The sequence below is a fragment of the Crocodylus porosus genome, unplaced genomic scaffold (genome assembly GCF_001723895.1).
Source record: "Crocodylus porosus isolate Cpor-Errol unplaced genomic scaffold, CroPor_comp1, whole genome shotgun sequence".
NCBI lineage: Eukaryota > Metazoa > Chordata > Crocodylia > Crocodylidae > Crocodylus > Crocodylus porosus.
This window is the reverse complement of record NW_017728949.1, coordinates 28,574,131-28,592,821: the sequence shown is the minus strand read 5'-3', so window position 1 is coordinate 28,592,821 and position 18,691 is coordinate 28,574,131. Positions and strand designations below refer to the sequence as shown.

At 40.7% G+C, this 18,691-nt stretch overlaps 1 protein-coding gene across 2 annotated transcripts in view; it reads right to left on the bottom strand.

The window, feature by feature from the left end:
• The window catches only part of STAT4 (signal transducer and activator of transcription 4), a 72,680-nt gene continuing 53,989 nt past the window's right edge, over positions 1-18,691 (bottom strand). The window contains exons 14-23 of one of the 2 annotated variants that reach the window (XM_019554598.1): positions 15,135-15,218; positions 14,436-14,534; positions 12,352-12,487; positions 10,058-10,110; positions 7,249-7,343; positions 6,595-6,731; positions 5,781-5,972; positions 4,187-4,250; positions 3,324-3,432; positions 1-80 (exon numbers count right to left, since the gene is read on the bottom strand). In XM_019554598.1, coding sequence (XP_019410143.1) covers positions 54-80; positions 3,324-3,432; positions 4,187-4,250; positions 5,781-5,972; positions 6,595-6,731; positions 7,249-7,343; positions 10,058-10,110; positions 12,352-12,487; positions 14,436-14,534; positions 15,135-15,218 — 996 coding nt within the window. In that variant the 3' untranslated portion in view covers positions 1-53. The other variant, XM_019554599.1, reaches the window with a different exon arrangement.

Genomic DNA, 18,691 nt, shown 5'->3' with positions numbered 1-18,691 from the left:
AAATAACACTTTCATTTTTCATAGGCTTCCTTGTTCTTCAGTGCATCAGAACTTCAGTCAGCTGAATATGGAGGACTCAGCTAGAAGAGAAGAAGAAAGATACCAGCTGTAAGGTAGTTACTGATGCTCATTAAAAATGCAAATCAAGTCCCGTATTTCTAAAGGGAATTGCCATTACAGTTGGCAGCCATAGTGCAAACAGCTAAAATGTTAATGCACGTAACACTTCCCTGTTCTAGACCCTGTCTAAATGTTTTTAGACTCAAGGCGCCCATTGGAAAAAGCCAGCTCTTAGTTTACACCTGTTTTTTGACTACAGAAAAATAATAGAGCAATTCTTCCATTGCAAAGAACTCAGAAAGACCACAACCCTATGGATTCCTCTTTGAAATCTCTAGGTTTATCTTGGGAGTCATGTTTGCACATCTAACAGTGGTAACATTGCATGGACCCTGCAGCACCCTTGAAAGAACCTCAAGGCACCCCAGGGTGCCAAAACACCTTGGTTGAGAATCACTGGTCTAACACTGTCTAATAGTTTTTAGGTCCTCTTTTTGTTTGAATATATTGTGTGGGTAAGGGAGTACACCATAAATAACTTTTCTTAAATGTAAACACTTTTCTGTGGTCCTTGAGGCCCAAGCCTGGGTATAACAGGATTCTTAAAATGCATATCATGTCTCTTAGGTGGATTAGGGGCTTGCTGGAAAACTGTCAAAAGCTGGTGCTGTTAAAACTCTATAATGTGACCTGGAGTGTGGCCTCCTGCCTTGCCACTGCAGCTTCTCACTCTAATCTTTTATGCCCTGAATTGTGACCTCCTCCCCTTTCAAAGGTGGAGAGACCCATTCAATTTGACTGTGAAAGCTTGCTGCTGAGAGTGTGGTTTGGCCATGATTTAAGCCAACACTTGTGAACTCTCCTAACATTCCCACTTACACTGAGTCAAACATGAAGTGTTTAATTAAACCTGCAAAGGCCAGAGTTCAGTTTCCCTGATTCCCACAAGCCTCTGACCAGAACCCAGACTAATCAGCAGCTCCAGCATAACCCAACAACCTGCCCCACACTATTTAGAAGCACCCAGGCATTCCATCAGCAAGTTATTTGTTGCCCTCAGATCCTGTTTCTCTTCCTCTCAACCTAAACATTTCTGCTGTAGTCAGCACTGGTGAAGCCTCACCTGGAGGACTGTGTCTGTCTTTGGGACCACACATCAAGAACATGGACAGATTATAGAGTCCAGTGAAGAAGGGCCTGGGAAGCAAGACTTAGGAAGAAAGGCTGAGAGAACTATGATTATTTGGTATGAAGAAGAAAAGACTGAGTGGGGATTTGATAACCATTTTCAAATACCTGAAGAGGGATCATAGAGAGAATAGAGATAGGGCTAGGCTTTCCTCTGTGACCATAGGGGACAGAAGTAGGAGCAGCAGCTTTAAGCTGTAGCAGAGGAAATTTAGGTTGGAGATTAGGAGGAACTTTCTGACGATGAGGATGGTCAAGCATTGGAACAGGCTGCCAAGAAAAATTGTGGAATCTCCATCTTTGGAAATATTTAAGAGCAGGTTGGACAGACACTTGGCTGGGGTGATTTAGTCAGGGATGATTCTGCCTTGAGCAGAGGGCTGGACAAGGGTTGGACCTTTTGAGGTCCCTTCCAGCCCTACTTTCCCATGATCCACCAAAGGGATCAAGGGAGAAGATACAAAGGAATATAGTGAGCACTGCAGACGTGTTGTAGGTCAGGAATACTTTTTGAGTCCTGTTGTTAGATTGGAAGAACTATTTTCCAGAAATCTCTGACTATAAACAAAACATTAAACTAACTTAATGCTAAGTGAAATGAAAGTTCAGCAACAGCATAAATAAGGCAATTTAGAGTTCTGCAATACTCCTGACACAAATAATACAAAGTTAAGTTAATAACATCAATCAGGAGATTTAAAATTAATTTTGAAAGGGACAATGATCTTTAAACCTGGAATTTTAAAGAAAACTGGTATTTCAATAATCTGGGTTGTTTTTGAAATCCTGGGTTTTTTTTTAGTTAGGTGATAAGGGTGCTAGTTGGGGAAAGAGGGAGTACAGAAAAGGAACATATTTGGCTTCTTCAGTAACCTTTCAGTTTGCTCTGCATTAACAAACCATGATTCTACACCAGGAGGTTGGCAATGTCAGGAGCCACAGACATGCCTGCACTGCATCAGAAGGTGCTAAAGAGTGCTGCCATAAACACATGGTCCGTCTACTTGTTTCTACTCAGAAACAATGTCATGTAGCTACTTTCTGGCACATGCCTACAGCCACTCACAGGTTTTCAGTATCGGGTGCGCTCATGAGAGCAGATACATAGCATATTTTTTCAAGCAAGCATGCAGGTGGTTTTCAGGGTGGCCCTCCTAACACTCTGTAATGCTATGTAGGCATGCCCTTAGGGTAGTTTCAATTCTGCCACAGTCTGTTCTGTGTGTTTTTTAAAAAGCTCCTTTGAAGGAGAACTGAATGCCTTAAAGACATAAGCAGTGTTAGATCATAAATCAGTGAATGAATATATGTAATGTAATCCTGGGTTCAAAACAGGAAGTTTTCTTATAAATCTTTTAAGCCAAGAGTGTTGTGTTTCCCTGATAACATCCTGTTAGACCCTTCACTGTTATAAGGTAGTGTAGCTAACTTTGGGTTGAACTGTATTACACCAGCTGTGGTATAAAGCGTGCTGAGACTTAAATTAATGTATGTAAAGAAGTTTTGAGATCCTTGCATGGAAAATGTCTAAGATACAGGCAACCCCCACTTAGTGCTCTTAATTGGTTCCTGAAAAACAGAGTGTTAAGCGAAATGAGCATTAAGCGAAATCAAAAGTATTTGATGACCCAGGATGGCAACCGCAATTGTTTTTAATGACCCAAATTGGCAACCATGAGCATTATAATGAATCTTGCTGAGTGCTAAGTGAAATCAGGTATCAATTTTAAATGAGCGTTATAGCGAAATAGCACTAAGTGAAACAGTGTTAAACGGGGGTTGCCTGTATAAAATTCACAGTACTATAGTGCCTATGAAAAAGACTCCATTTCCTATACACAGTTTTCTAACATACCACATAATTTTTCTGCATTTACAGTAGGAAATAACAGCATTATCTTCCTTTTCACTGTATAATAACTAGTGCTGAGATATATATTTTTAACAGTGATAACTAAAATTAACCCTTGGCGTTGTACAAGCAGCATTTCGCCCAATTGGAATTTTTACTTTCCGTGTTATGTAACCCATCTACTTTATATAAAAATTATGAATAGAAAAAACTTTCCACATACAGCAGTTTCAATTACTGTGGGACTTAGGTGTTCTCTCAGCACAGCATAAACACTTGGAGACATGGGAAGAAGATCTGATGGAGAATGTGGATCTGTGGAATCATTTAGGCTTAAAAGAAAAACAAAGAAAAATAATCTTTAAAATGACTTGGAAATACTAGGAAGAAATCCCATTGTAGTTTACTGCATCAACAAGGGATGCAGGACCTGCAGTTATTATTCTATAGTGGACCTGTCTACAAATTTAACTGATTTACCAATGAAGGGGCCCACTGATTATTGTATGAATGTATGCCAGTTTCTTATTAGATAGCAAAGGGTCATACTTTTAATGAAACATTGTACACTTTATTCTATTCCAGCAGGCCAAAGGAATCCTAAAAAAAGTTTATTTTGCCAATTCTGCCTGCATAGGGACATACTCAGGTGACACAGAATTGTTGCTACATCACTACCACTTTCTGGTCTCTTGAGATAAGAATTGTGATAAAGGAAAGAATTTTGAAGCCCAGCTCTGTAATGGCTCCTGACAGTTATTTTAAGATGATATAGATTAAAGTAACCTAAATACTATACTAATTTATGCAGAATGCCTTTCCCAACACCTGAACAACATCCTGAATATGAGAGCATAAGGTGGCCCAATGCCCACTTTACTTTTACTTAGTCCTGTCTTACACTGAGCACTTCTGGCTAGTCCTTCTTGTCTCTGGACTGGAAAAATGAAGGCCGTATATCTTTGTGTTGTCATGAGCAGGTCTATCCATGGGGAAAATGGTATAAAAAAGGAAAGAGGTGGGGAAAGTGCATGTAGTTTTACTTAATAACGCTCAAAGTATATAGGTGCTCTGAGATTTACTTACATTTTGGAGATTGGGATAAATACAGAGGGAACATAACCTTTGATTCCTTCTGTAGGTCTTGAGACTAAAAAGAAAGAAAGTTAGAAAAGATAAATGTTCTAAAGTTTTTATTCTTAGTATCTACTGATAATTGATAAAAATATTTTAAAATCTGCAAACAATATGGGCTTAAAAAGGAAACGTAAAAAGTTATTTAGTTACAAGTAGGCAATGAACAGATGGCTATACACAGAGTAAATTGCCAAGATAAAGCTTGATCCTGGAAGGGCTTCTGTACATAAGTGACTATACTCACTTATGTTCTTTGAAATTATGGAGACTACTTAAGTGACTGGAGTTACATGCTAAAGTTTTTGCATGTTTCAGCCTTTAGTTCCCAATCCAAAAATCCAAATATGCGCATATATAATATAATATATACTTCAATGAGGCTATTCACATACATAAAGTTAAACCTGTGTATGTGTTTTCAGAGGACCAGAGCCTAAGCTCACTAAATTAAAATGAAAGACTCTCAAATGTTAGTCTCTGAATATTGTCTAGGAACCAAATTTCACATTGGCATAAGAGGACCACTGAATCATCTGACGTTGTATCCATTCATGGTAACGTACCAATCCAGACTAATGTTCTTTTTCTAAGAAAAGACAGATACTATATTTTTATTGCACGTTTATGATGTATATACAAAATATATACAAAAAAGAACTTGTCTAAAATATATCATGAGGAGACAAGATGAGACTGTGCACATTCTTAACTAATCTTGACTGGCAGTCTTAGTCAATGTATTTTCCGTGGGCTTACAGCCGGTCTGTCCCTAGAATTCTAAGTTGTTCTATGAATTGCTTGAACAATGTTAGTTCCTGAATCTCAAGTGACTAATTCTTAGAACTGCAGAAACAGCATGTGACAGCGCAACATAATTTCTCAAGCGAGGAAGCAGAAAGACTTTAGAAGCAGAAATGATAATAATATAGTAAAAAAGACTGGCACAGAAATATTATTTGAAAGTACATTTATTTTTGTGAACTGTAAGCAGAATGGACTTCCTACAATATTACTGCTTTTACAGTGAGATGTATTTCTTAGCCTCTCTATGAGTGTCATTGTTTGGTGTTTGTATTGCAGTTTCACTGAGGGATCACAGATCACAATCCCATTGTGCTAGTTCAGGGGTTGGCAGTGGTTTTGGGCAGTGCCAAAAACACCTACAACCTCAACTTGTAAGATGTTGATGTGATGCAGGAGAGCCATGAGGGGCCCAGTCCTTGTTGTGGCAGCAGAGCCCCAGCCCTTTCCCTGCCGTCCGCCCCAAGGTACCACATCGTTGTGCTGGGGATTGCCTATCCCTGTGCTAGATGTTGTATAAACATAGAAAAAAGACCCCAGTTCTTCCTTTTCTGCCTTATGCTTAGATAATAAATTCCTAGGACAACGTATCTAAACAAGAGACAGTTACGGTAAACAAAAAAAGCAGGTACAGTTTTTACAGAGGCATCTAAATCTGTTTTCCACATAAAAACATTTTTTAGTATTCTCTGAATTTATAATTTTTAAAAAGTAACATTAAAAATAGAAAACAAAGCCTAACCTTCATTTGGCTGACAGCTGTAGTATCTGCCAAAAGCTTTATCTTTGGGGATGTCTGGATACAGATATTTCAGAGGGTTTTCAGGAACATTATCTGCCATAATAACTTTGTAATCCCGCAGAATGTCAGCAAATGGTAGTGCAGTTAAACGACCTTTATTATAGGGTTCCACTGAGTGGAATCTTACTTCTCCTGCATGATATGAAGAGCAGAATTGTTAATAGGCAAATAGCTTGCCAGTCATAATCAGCAACACGCTTCACCTTTCATTCACACTTAAGGTTGGCTTGAATTGATACATAATGCAGGATTCATATCACTCAAATTATTGTGGAAAGCCTTCTTGCACACAGCGGGCCAAATTTTTCCCTGGAGTAAACAGATGCAATTCCAGCTGAACCCAACAGAAGCTTTTCCTGTTTACTCCAAATAACTGCGTTAGCCTATCATTTTCAGGTCAGAATCCACTGGGAACAGAAATTAGTAAAACATACAGGGTCAGATCATGTGGTATTAACTGACACAACCCACTGAATCAGCATCATTCAGCTAAAATTACACTCCATAAAAATATCTGGACTGTTGCATTTATTTGAAGGTTTTTAATTTTTATTTTATAAGACAATAATATTGGCCTCAAAACAGGACTGTGATATGATACGTAGTCCTTTTCAAAAGTGTTTGAGATGGTTGCAACATACTAATCTGAATATTAAAACAATCTGTGTTCCCTTTACAACAGTTAATGCTCCTGACAAATTACTAGGACTTTGAGTTCTGCCTTGTTTATTTGTGCGCTTTAAATTGCACTTACCATTTTCTGAGTGGTCCACCCAGGTGAAGGTAATTCCTCCCAAATTGCTTTCACTAAACCTTAATAAAAATGTTCCAGGCATCTTGTCCTTGAGCAAAATTCGTTCTTTCTCCTTACTGACAAATCCCATTATATACCTATGAGTATAAAAAATTCTGGCTTTATTTATTGGGATAATTATCACATCTAGTCCATGGCATTCACTTGGTTAGCTTTTATGCAGCAAGACTAGATTTGTGCCAGTCAAAGTGAAAAGCTGATTTTAGTGTGATCCAATCTTGTAGACCTCACAAATGAAGTGAGCTACCCAGATGAAGTTGACCACCCACATGAAGTTAGTGAGTTTCACCTGTGGAGGATTACAGCCTTGGGCCCACAGCAGAATGGAGCATGACAAAATTTATCATAATCCTTTAATGTAAGCTGACTGTGTCTTTAAAAGAGTAATATGAATATTCAGTTTAAATAGGTCTCAATACAGTTCTTTATTAACTTTTTGCCATGCAATAAATAATTGCACAAAATATGGCATAGCTAAAACATTCCCTAGTCTTTCAAAATTATTTTCTGAAGTACTGGATACAACCTTAATACAGATAACAGACAAATAAGACACATGTTAAATTAATGTGCAGTTGCTAGTATATTGCTTACCCATCAATCCAGAGAGGAAGAATATGTTTTTTAATTAGGTCCAGTATTGCTTCCAGCCATACCCAAAAAGTGAATGACTTTCCAGGTAAATGTTCCTATTGGTTAAAAAAAAGATACTGACACTTTTTTGATACAGGATCCATATCAGGAGTTCCTATGTAAGTGAGAGTGATAGAGATATTTTTTCAAACCAGTAATTCAAATAATCTATTCATGTGGAAAAATAAAATGCCTATATGGTATAATTTATATTTCAAGAATTTTCCTAGAAGTGCTCCCATTTATTCTCTCCCAAAAGAAAAATGTGTATTTACATCACATTCTGCTTCATGAAATTACATGTCAAGACTGCACAGCACATGGGACAAGCTGGACTTTCCTTACAAGAATTTTCAATTATATTTTAAATAATGAGCAAGTATTATGAATATGGTCAGTATTTTGTCTGATTTACACCAAAGTAACTTAGATATATTAATAGACTTAGATCCTGTCAGTTTTTCAAGTAGCTCTGCTTTAGGTCACACAGTATTTGGAATTTACTGTGCCCTTTATTAACAGAATCCATATATAACCTCTTAAATGATGGTCAGGGTCTGGCTCAAATCAGTGATATGAGGTTCATTTAAATAAGTTATTAGCTGACTGGAATGTACCAGGAAGATTCAGATAAGCTGACCGGCTAATGTCCAAGTCACCGATTATATATTGATGACTGTTACGTGGAGTAAATAGGCATCAACTAAGGGTACACCGATAAAAATTTTTGGGGCCAATACCGATGGCTGATTATTAACGAGCTGGATTGGCTGATACCAATCTGATATGCAGCCTGGCAACTTGGAGAGCAGAGTCTGGCTGGTAAGTCTGGTGGGGGGGGAGGGAAGGGATATGGGGGCAGATCAAGGCCCCTGTGGTTAGGGAAGGAGTGGGGCTGGGACAGAGAGAGGTGCTGCCCAGCTGGGGCAGGGTGTAACACGGAGCCATGAGAGACTCGTCTGAGGGGCACAGGCAGAAGCAGGGTGTGTGTTCCCCTGATCTGTGTGCGGGGTGAGGCCAGGCTGCTGCTGTGGGCTGGGGCTGGAGGCAGTGCCAGGTTCTTCCTGGTAGGGGGTTTGGGCTGGGGCTGCACTGGGGTGTGGAGGCGGGCTATAGGGTGGGCTGTAGCCACCCCAGAATTCACTGTAGCCCTCCATCCCAATGCTGTCATAGCCTGCCATGAGTGCAGCCCTTGCTCAGCCCCAGTCCCCATGCTGGGAAGAGCCCCACGCCCCCTGGGGCAGCCCACAGCAACAGCCTGCCTTTACCCATACACAGATCAGGGGGCCACCCCCCCATGGCTCCCCTGGGGTATGTGTAGCAATGGGATCCACCCTCCTCTCTGTGTGCCCCACAGCCCCCGCTCAGGGTACTTTGTCCGGTACCCTGCCTTGGCTGGGCAGCATCTGCCCTAGCCCCAGCCCCAGTCCCTTCCTCACTGCAGGGGCCTGGATCTGCCCCTGCCCCACCTTCCTCCCCTCCCCGTTTCCCCCCAACAGACTTACCACCTGCATACTGCTCTGCAAGCTGCTGGGCTGGCTGTGTGCAGGCTGCAGATGCACGTGGCATTTACTGGCAACATTACTGGCCACATCAGCCAAAAAAAGCTTATTGCTGATAATGTCAGTTTTCCTTTTCTCGGTGCTGATGTGATTTGGACCGATATATCATTGCACCTCTAGCATCAACCCTGGTTTAGGATACAAACTCATCTCACCCAGCCTTTTTACTTTAAGAAACTCCATTTGTTCTTTCCATCAAGTAATATTTTAGAATTAATGTAAGAACCCTGGGCCTGGAAATCCTGATAAGGGCAGCCCATTGTGATGTCAGGTCTTGCCCTTTAGCTTTCAGTTAAGAGATTTGTTACTGGGACAGATGTTGTATTTATTATGTGATTAATGGCAACATGCCACATATTCAACTAATTTATGATGATGTAAAGTTGCAAACTAGCCATAAGGATTTAGTGTGAAGCATCTTCGTGGCTGGTTTGTCTAGCATTTTAATGTGAACATGTGGCATGGTCTGCCTTGCCATGGCTTGACAAGACGTGGGGTGCAGGGCAAGACAGGAAATGTGCCAAGCACATGGGAAGCAGATGGACTCCCCAGTGCTCTCCACTATTAAAAGCCTTGTCCTCCACCTCACATATGAGCTACAAAGCAAGGCAAGAAACATACTGGGTGTGAAGGGGAGCCCATCAGTTCCCCTGCATCTGGCACTTTTATATGCCTTGACTTGTACCTACACATGAGCTGCAGGGCAAGGCAGGAAACGTGCTGGACACAGGGGGGAGGTGATGGACTTTCCCACCCCAGCAGTTTCAAATGCTGTGCCCTTTACCCTGCACACAGGCTGCACAGCAAGGCTGGAAATATGCAGGGACATAGGGAGCCCTGCCTTCAGGATTGGGTAGGAGGGAGCCCTGCACCCCAGTTGAGAACTCTGGGCTGTTTCTTGCCTGATCTTGGGTATCAGCCACCAGAACATGGGGAGCCCCTTCCCAACAACCAGAATGCTGAGATCCCTGTATGCCATCAGTCTCATGATTTGGATCTGAGGAACTGCCCAACCCCTAAGATCATGTGTCCTGCCATGCATGACTGGCATGACAGATTGCATGATTTTGGGGAATGGGCATAACATTCCTTGGATCCTAATCTTGTGATTATATTAATGTCTATCAGGAGCCTGAGATTAATCAGGTAGGATCAGACCTTCATTCAAGCACTTAAAGAGCACTTTAATTTTCTTTTCACAACCATACCTTGCAGAACTTTCCCCAGGATAGTTGATAATCACTGTAACTAGTTTGTTGCCCTAAAATTTAAAAAGAAATGCGAGTCAATTTGTACAAAGTTCTTGAAATCAATGTGTTTGTTATGCATCAGTATAAAAACATTTGTATTATACATGACATTGAACAGAATAATATCACAAGCCAAATTAGTCTGTACCTGGACCTGCAGTTTGATCGTCCCAACTACACCTTAAACAATTTTGGACTTCTGTTCTACATTGCCATATAAACCATGTCCCTTATGTCCAAATCTCATCAGTTTCCTCCTGTCTTGAGCTTTTCTGTTCAAATTTGTAGTAATTTTTTTTCTGATACATATGTCCTTACTAATTTACTTCTTGATTAATGCTAAGAAATAAAGTTCTATGCCAGGGCAGTTAAGGCATATTGCTATAACTATGGAGGCATGCATTCAAGCCCTGCTCTGAGTTCATGCAATAGGTTACCCTTACTTGACTGAGCTGTGGATGAGTACCTGGGCATTCATGGTGGCAGTCAAAGGTGGTCAGTAGGGCTGTGATAAGCTTCGGTCCCCGATTCAATTCAGCAGAGATTTGGCCCGATTCGGTGGCTGAATCTCCAAATCTGAATCGTATCGGAGAACCCTTTGATCTTTCCAAATCAAAACAGAACCCTCCAAATCGATTCGGAGAGATTCAGAAAGATTTGGCGGTTCAGACACAGATGCAACTTGAAATGTTTTTTCTGCGTACCTCAAGGTATCAGGCGGCTCATGAATGCTGTGCTGGTGGGGTGAATGGAGCATTCCACAGGGATGTGGGGGTTTCTCAGTGCGTTCAGCAGCAGACCCAGAAGTGGACCATAATCACTTCCAGTCCACTTCCGGGTCTGTCAGGGAGTGCGCGGGGGGGGCACCCTGGCTTGGTGACTGGGTGCCTCCTGGGTCGGGGGGGAGGTGAGGGGAACACCCAGGCTCCCCCTGTGGCTGATCGCCGAGCTGGGGAGGCTCCCCAGCATGCTCCCCAGCAGATGTGGAAGTGAACTGGAAGTATTTCCTGTCTACTTCCAGGTTTGCTGCCAAGCACATGGAGGGCCCCCCCGCTCTCCTGTGGGATGCTTCATGTGCCCCAGCATTGCAGCAATCATAAGCTGTGCCTGCTACCTTAAGGTATGTAGAAAAAACTTTTAAAGCTGTGTCTGTGCCCAAATCACTGATTCTCCAAATCAGCACTGAATCTTCAGATTCGGCCGAATCGAATCGGGAACGGTGATCTGAATCAATGAATCCATCACTGTCTCTGATTTGGGCAGAATCCAAATCCGAATCCATATTGAATAGGGCCTGCTTCACATACCTTTAGTGGTCAGATACAGTGCTGGCTGCAGCATTTGCTTATGTACTGTTGGCTAACCATGCCTTAACCATGCTAACTTTTTATTATTATTAATCTACTGATGAGTATCTCCTTGTTCTAGCTCCAGATTTCCTTATACTCAGCAACTAATTTCCAGCTTTAATTATATGGTTACACCTTTTTAAGCCTTAGAAATCTCCTCATTCTCACAGCTTCCAGGAGAATTTAGCCAAAGAACCCGTTTGTCAACATCTTAACTATCTCCACTTATGTACAGAAAAAACAAGTTCTCTAACTCTATCAGCTTTGTTCAGAGCCTGTACTCTTCTGAAGAACAGGCAGGCAGATATTTGCTTCTCTCTCCTGCCACTTAAAGGTTTGCTATTATCTGTACAACCCTACCACTTCCTGTCTACACAGGTGCTCCATCAGCATAGTAGGAGTGACTCCACCCTACACTCAGGAAACAAGGGCCCAGAATTAAAAAGAATCTTGTGTTTTTTTTTAAACTACAAAAACTAGGTTTCTTTTTTCTTTTTATGTCCTAACAGATTTGTTAAGAAAGTTAGCTGGGGTTTAATGCAACTCTGACTCCCTTTAATTTATGTTAGTAGTTTAAAAGTTTATGAGCTCTCTATGAACGGTTGATCATGAATAAGTTGATGTGTATTATTGTCTTCAAAATATTTTAATATGTGTTGACACTGATAAGCTAAATGCTGGAAAGTAGAGGTTTCATGGAAAAATGGTCACCTGTGACTACTGATTGCTGGAGCTCAATGTATGTATTTACAACCTGAATTAGAATTAGCTCAACAGTTGGGGACCTGAGGGAAATTTCAGACTCAGTTTTTGACTTGCATGTGGACAGAGTTTAGCCTGTCAGGTTTAATATTTAGAGCAAAATGGAAAGAGAATGGCTTTCATAGTTTCCTGGTTTCTTACCCATCAGTTTCTCTGCCAGCATACTGAGCTGCTCAGAATTAAGTCCACGACCAACATATGATGAAAACTGCCAGCTTAGTACTTCCAGGAGCTGACTCAAAGTGGCAGCAGGAGGATTGTTAAAGAAAGACAAGTTCTGAAATAGAATTAATACTTTATTTATACATTGTGAGTCACTCTGTGAAATAATGGAAGCCCCAGACTGCAAAAGAAATTCAGATGTACTTTAAAAGCACCATTTTCTGAGACTTAAGATAACTCAGCTGAAAAGCTAACCACTAAGTGCAGATGTTCTCACAAGGCAATATTTAACCTGGAATAAACAAAATTTCAGTATGCCAGCTGTAGTAACTAACCTTTTAGATGCTTTATATCGTTTACAATGTTGAATTCTTTGGCTAATATTAGGGGGTTTTTTTGTTTTGTTTTAAAATTGATTCCATTAAGCATACGCCTAGAACCCCTGGCCTGTAGGCCAGATCTGGCTCCCAGCATTATGTCATCCAGCTTGTGGGGCTCCGCATGGGTTTGAAAAATTGGCAGCAGGGGAGCAGTGCTGCTGCTTTGGACCCATGGGGAGCCCTGGGCACTAGATTGGGCATATAGGGCAGTACAGAGCCTGATCTCAGGAAGCACGGGCAATATGATGACAGATGAAGCCCTATCTGGGCATCTGGGGCTGGACAGAGGCAGCACAGGGTCCAATCCCAGCATGTGAAGCTTGATCTGGCCTATGGACTGGCCCTGTACCATTCAATTGGCCCTGTACCACTCACAGGGCTAAAAGCTTGAGCACCACTGGGCTAGAACATACTGGGTGCATCTACATGTGCAAAAAATCTGGGAGCAGTTTATTCTCAAGTAAACTACTCGAGAGTAAACACTCCTGGGCACATGTCTACACACACAGGGATGTGGGAGCAGATTTGCTGCTTCTAGCAGCAGACTGCTTCTACTCCCTGTGGCCCTGCAACTGGTCTCTCCAGCAGCCAGGGGGAACACTAGGCTCCCCTGGGTGTTCGCCCAGGGACCAGGAGACAGCTCTCTCTTAGAAATCCTTGCTGCCAGGGCAGAGGAACATTGTCCCTGCCTGGGCTCCAGTGGTGGAGTCTGCCCTGGCACCAGGCAGCTCCCAGGGGCAGGGAGCAATCTCCCACCCCTGCTGCCTGGCCTACCAGGAGCACGTGCACTACTGTGAAGTTACTAATCTTGAGTAAATTTGCTACTTGCATTTGCAGGCCTATACGTGGATGCTTACTGTGCAATAATTAGCTTTAATGTGCAGTAAAGTATCTTGTGTAGATGCACCCACTAATGACTATTTTCATAAGACTTTTTGTTAAGCAGCATGTGTGGGTTAAAAACAAAGAACCTAAACCTTGGATATGGCCTTGCTTATAACTATGAAAGGAAAATAACTTTGTATGTTAATAGTAGTGTTGACACCAAAACAAAAAGGTATAAATTGGCCACAGAACTTGGGAGCTTTTTAACTGTCTGTGCTGTGAGTGTCTGGAACTGTTTCTAATCAGAGTAGCAAGGGCAAGAAATCTGTTTCTGATAGATGCAGGACTGTAAGATTTCCATATACAACCTTCCACTTTCTGCCCAACTTTTAGGGAAACCATACTGAGTGAATAAAAGGGTACTTAAATCTACAAGCCCATTCCAGCACTGCCCTCTTTACCAAGACAAATTTTTAGTGCCATTAGTGACTTGCCCCCTATGAACTGATCAGACACTACTATTAAGTCACTTCACACAAACCAAAATATAGGAAGAAAATGGTGACAGTTTCAAATCAGTATTGACCAAAGTCACATATGAACTATCAACTGAAGAGAAAAGGGCATTCTATCATGATCCAAAGAGCCAGCCAATTCCCCCATGTAAACTTGGTTTTATTATACATGGGAGTATGGATAACTTACAAGGTATGTATGGAAAACATGGCTAATTTTTCCTAGAAGTATCAGAAATAATGAAAAAAAACCCTTTTTTTCCCCTCAATGGATGTGTTTTCTAAGTGGATAATGGAGATTGGAAAGGTATAGGAAGGTCGTGTTTTGGATTTAAAGACTTACCTGAGGATCATTTGTTGACAAGTTATACCAAATAATAGAAGCCCAAGCATTAGGTAACTGACTGACATTGGAAATCATCACCACGGGCAAAGAGCTTGTCTGGTGAAAAGAAGAAATAAAGAATGTGAGTGTTGCAAAATGTGGCAAACATGGCAATTGCTGGAGCATGTATTAGTTATAACAAGTAAAATTATATAAGTAATATTAAAAACATTGTAATAATCTTATCATTAGCTCTTCCTTTCCCTGTATTCCCGAAACAAATCTAGTGAGGTATTAACATTGGCTTATTTTTCATCTGTGTTCCAGTAGATACTTTCTCAGGAACCCAGTGAATGTTGAAGTTCAGTAGTATCTATAGGCATAGTGCATCATATGCTCCTAAAGCTTTTGTGTGCTTTGGTGCTGCTTGGAGGATCCCAATCTGCTTCTACTGAAATCAGAGGAAACTGCCATTGACTTTATTGCTCAGTTCGGCTGCCATTGATTTCTCTGCTGAACAAGATGTATCTATGCTATCCCTAGGTAAAGTGTACCTAGCAAATCAGAGTTAAAACAAAAATAAGTATTTGTGTTTTTGAACTAAAGATGTAAAAAAAGGTGTCTTCTTTCCATAAACTGTGGAAATTTTACAAGCAACAGATATTGTCTTGGTCTGAAATAAAAAAATGAAATAAAATAAAAAAACAAAAAACTCACTTCCAAATCTATGGTTAATCCATATAGACAGACTTGAGTTTCAAAGCTGATGGAGTGCAGCTCTTCAGTTACCATATGAGGGCCCTGAGGGAGCAAACAGTTTATTCAATTGTGAACACACAGCTGACATTTAAAACTGTTTTGGCACCTTAATTATTAACCAAACTGCTCAGAGAAAATACAATGCTGAAAGAAAATACATCTATTGAATTACTTAGCAGTGGAAACTTTTTTAAGAGAGAAAAGGGCTTAAGACCTTAAATTCTGTCTAGAATTCTTGTGGTTTTCTGAAGTCATCAAGAAAGACTGTTTTAAATGTGTTATACTTTCATAAAGTAACAAAAATAACTGTGTTTATGTAACCCATATTTTGTTTTGTTTTTTAAAAAAGCTGCTTTCCTGGTTGATGTAATGTAAAACACGGATTCGGATTTCTTAAAAGATTCTGTCAGTCTTTGGAAGTTTGGGTCTACAACCTCTCAGGCTTGGTAATCCTGAGCTGCAACCCTCAGTCTCTCTGCTGTCCACGAGCTCCTCTTGTGTTTAGGACTACATTGTACATATTGCATGAACAGATGTCAGGAGCCCTCCTGCATCAGCTTGGATGCAGGGACAGGCTGTACCTCAGGCACAAACTCTCCACTGGCTGCTGCATATACCTAGTGAATGCATGCTCTTAGTCTCTTCCATGCATAGAGCTGGTACATCTTGAATTGCAGCATACTGAATTTCCTCTGCCAGTAAAAAAGTACCATGGTTATGGCTTTGCCCTGGTCTTCTACATTTTTCAGATGATTTGCTCCCTGAAAGGAGCAAGAACAAATAATCTGTGTACAGGGAATGCATCCCTTTACAGACCAAGTAAAGATGGTTTCCTTGCTCACTTTCTCTTCAGTTTTTCTATAGACCTGCAGGGGCAGAATTACAATCTCACGTTCAGTTGGGGATTGCAAAAGCTGCAGATCAGGTTTGAGCTTCTTCTAATGCTGGCTTTCTTCTACGACTGCCAAATTTTACAATTCCTAGTATAATCTTTCGCTGGAATAACCCCAGCTTTGTAGGGGAGGGAGGGAGGGAGCAGGGAGGAGGAGACTAGGAGGAGCATTGTTTCAAAAATGAAAACAAGACAAAAATAAATTTATGATGTTGCCTTTATACGTCATTAAACCATGAAGGAACAGTGTTACTGAGTTTGCAGCTGATGTTGTAAATTCAGCTCCAAATAAATGCCACTCTCATTTAACTCAGATGTAAACCACTTCTATGAAACCTCCTTGAACAATATTTATTAAGCCCAAAGGTTTAATATACACTGAACTAAAATGGAAAAACTAATTAATAAGTAAAAGATTTCTCTGCCTCTGGGACAAATTTTCCAAAGTGTTTAGGCACCTAATGATGCAGATAGGTGCCTAGGGGTGTTTTCCAAAAGTGCTTAAGCAATTTAAGTCCATATGTACTTTGAAAACCTCACTAAGAGCCTAGCTGCATCTTTAGGTACCTAAATACCATTGAAAATATGCTCCCCTGCCTCCACCTTACGCAGGAGAGATTCTGTTTACTTACTCAATATACCACACAGCTGCACTGTCTCATTTCCTTGGGGCCCCAGGATCAGCAGTAGTGTGAAGCAAAGAACAAGCTGTAATAATCAAACAGAATGCTTGTGCTACCAGTTTTAAGGCCTAAATGAGAAGGATTTTTTCTGCTCCTTCCCGTAGCCTTATCATATTTTTTCAATCGCTCTTTCAGCCTGGAATGCTGACAAGTGGCTCCTTCTGTTAACCAAAAATGCTTAATTCTAGTTCCCAGTACAGAGTGAGAATAACTATATGTGTTTTAAACTGCAAATCTGCAAAACTCTTCCACAGACATACTTGGTGAGGAAGGTCTGTATTCGTAAAAGGGTAGAAATTGGTAGAAATTTGGCAGCTACTGCAGTCCTGGACAAATCACAAGGATTTTTACCTTGAGTTATTCTGCTTCTGTTGCTTCTGATTTTTCCCCAGTGTGGTCAACAATAATAAGGGCAGTAGTTGTCTACTGGCAGTATGGCTGTGACTTCAAACCAGACAAAATATGTGAATAACGTAAACCTTAAAGGCTAAAAAGTCAGAGAGCAAATAAAAATAACCAAACTTGATTGCCTATGATAATCCCAAGATTTTTAAAAATAATGTAATTGCAGAGGAGTAATGCATGGATTGTGAATGCTGGGGGTTAGTAATAAATATTAGTCCTGAGAGGGCACTTGGCTCAGAAAACTGTCAGAGAGTATCTTGCAACGTTGAAGAAACACACTGTATGTCTTCTAAATAATCCTCCATTTCATGCAGTCAGGGTTCACTTATTTCCCATTATACTGTGAAAAGGGAGAAGATCTGAATGAATCTGAATGAAATAGGAGAGGCCCTTCTATAAACAAGATAAATGTACAGCATCTGTAGCTAAATCCAAACTTATGCTCCAACAAATGGTGTACAAACTGGGAGTAGAGCATTCCAGTATAAGGCCCTGACCCAACAAGTTGTTCCAAACATGTGGGCCCTGTCTGGGCATAGGCTTCCACCACGTAAAGTTGCAGGATCCAAGACTTATTGACAAACTTAGGCCCCTGATAGATGTTAAATTAAAGGTGTGTTGAGATCTCATGTGGGATCTCAACAATTGCATTTCTTGACATGCCACATGTGCATGGCAGGAGGTGCAACTGTGAGATTGATTATCAGATCCCATCATACCATATTGCTGATGCAGGGGGAACCTAGGATCATGATCCCGGGCTCTCCCTGCACTTGGCTCCCTGCATTCCTCTCTGGTGTGCTCTGGAGGCTGGGGACACTGGCTACATGTTCAATTAAAGGTGTGCTAGGAACCAGCCATAAAATTATAACACATATTATTCCTCATGTTATAATACCATTAATTGAATGTGTGGCCAGGTCACTACTTAAGACATGATTAACCAAGGCAATGGGCACTCTGTTAGCATACAGGTCCACTCACATGGATCCAGCTGCATGATTAGAGACTAATAATTTTGAGTCAACACTAGTATAAATCAACACTAGTATAAAATTATTTTATTTAAAATAGTTTTATTTAAACTATTTTAAATAAAAGAAAATCTGCTTGGCAAGAATATTATGAATTTTAATTGAAAACTACCTTATATAATGCTGGAACTGAGTGAAGATCAGTGTTTTTGTCCTATGCAAAACTATTTCTTTGAAATGTTGTTATTGTCCTAGCTCAGGAAAAATGTTGAAATAAAAAATTCTTCTGCAAAACAAAAAGCTAAGTAAAAAACAGATAGAGATATAACAATAGTGTCTTATTTTGATATCTTTGATCATAACAAAGCATTTCAACATCCCTGAATAAAACACTTTCATTTTCATTTGTTGAAATGAATCAAAAACTGTTTCAGTTTGAGTCAACTTGACATGAAATCATGTAGAGATTTGTAGTTCGGATGCCTCATGGCCTCTCTCCTATACAGCATCCACAGTCACGTGACTGTTATGACCCTCCAGGTAGCAAAGGTGAGACCGCAA